The sequence below is a fragment of the Myotis lucifugus genome, unplaced genomic scaffold, assembly GCF_000147115.1.
Source record: "Myotis lucifugus unplaced genomic scaffold, Myoluc2.0 scaffold_229, whole genome shotgun sequence".
NCBI classification, from domain to species: domain Eukaryota; kingdom Metazoa; phylum Chordata; class Mammalia; order Chiroptera; family Vespertilionidae; genus Myotis; species Myotis lucifugus.
In genome coordinates this window covers 2,121,526-2,123,005 of record NW_005871277.1, presented here as the reverse complement: position 1 = coordinate 2,123,005, position 1,480 = coordinate 2,121,526, and the positions used below count along the sequence as shown (strand labels likewise).

Genomic DNA, 1,480 nt, shown 5'->3' with positions numbered 1-1,480 from the left:
TCCCCTGCCCAACCCCCATCATGTTTCCCCCAGCCCCTTCCCCCCCCTTTCTCTGCCCCCAATCCCATGGGATCCATTCTGTGTCTCGGGGCACACCCCCTCCGGGGCCCGGGCTTTGCATGTGGCAGTGTTTTTATGTATCCCTCGCAGGCGTGTGTGTGTTACCAGTGCCCTGGCCTTCAGGAGGCGGAGTTCCCAGGTAGGAAAAATGGGGGGGGGGGGGGGGGGCTAGATAAGAAGGGTATAAAAGCAGGCAACTGAGAGGAGACCAGGAGCATCCAGGAGGGAGGAGTGGTCCTGGGATGGCAGTGGGGGCTGGAGGGAGCCTGACGTGCAGTGACTCTGCACCCCAAAGAGGGTGATTTTCTCTCATGACTCACCATCCGTAATGATATCCTGTCTATGGGAAAATAGTGATACGAGCCAAAGTTTGAAAAATGCAGAGGATTATATTTAAACAACAGTGACTACTTCACTTTTGATTGACAAATGCAACTCGATGCACGCGGTTTGCGCCTTTCACCCCGACAGAGAGATCTGAGGCTTAGGAGAATCATGTCGAATGCTGACTGTAACTCTACTCTAATTCAATACGACTGGCTCTGGGGCACGAGAAGCAGGTTTGCTTTCACACGGTTGTTTTTCCTGCTTCCTACAAACTGGAATTTTATTTCAATCGCCAATCTACCCAGGTCAGTCAAAATCTGACCATTTTGCAGTTGACCAAACAGAGTGATTATCCCCAAAAAAGCTTTCAGTTTCTCACTCGTTTAGGTCCTAGTCTTCTACATTCTGCAAATGTGCAGATGGCCCTTTGTAAGTTACATCCCACGGGCGGGCCAACACTGAGACAACCACAGCGTTTGATTTCCGATGAGAAACTCCCCCGCGCCCTCCGACAACATTGAGGGCCAACAGCATGCGAGCACCTTGATGCCTCTGGTGTCCTCTTCGTCAAAGGAGCCGATGTCGAAGGCGTCGGCCGCATTCACTTCTCCCCGGGGAGGAATCAGGGGTGGAGGGTACTGGAGGACCCAAAGGGGGAAGGGTCAGAAGCCAGCCGCTCTGACGGCCCCGCCCCAACCACCATCCCACAGAGGGAACTCGGTGTCGAGCTCACACAGAGCACGTCACAGGCTTCACCGAGGAGCTTCTGCCCCGAATGGCCCCAAAGGAAGACCTCAGATCTTAGACATATTTAAGGGGAAAAAACCCAACAACACTCATGTCCAAGTAAGTCTTAAATAATTATTACATGGAATGGAGGCTCAGGACTGCACATCCTCCCAACTCGGCTTAAAGCAAGTATGTTTTCTCGGGGGGTTGGGGGCCACATTCCACTTGCTGGGCCCCTCAGTCCTGAGGCCGATATTAATATAACTGGAGCCGGAACCCTAATTCTACGCAGGCAGGGCTAAAAGATCACGATTCCTCCACAGTGTGAGTTTATGCAAAAAAAAGAGTCCAAAGCTGATAATCA

At 52.2% G+C, this 1,480-nt stretch overlaps 1 protein-coding gene across 1 annotated transcript in view; it reads right to left on the bottom strand.

Annotated features, from left to right (window-relative positions):
• LOC102441969 (beta-adrenergic receptor kinase 2) overlaps positions 1-1,480 on the bottom strand; it is a 75,824-nt gene that overhangs the window by 8,409 nt on the left and 65,935 nt on the right. Inside the window, 2 exon segments of the mRNA XM_023762069.1 lie at positions 930-1,025; positions 1,121-1,187. Of these exon segments, the coding sequence (XP_023617837.1) occupies positions 930-1,025; positions 1,121-1,187 (163 nt within the window).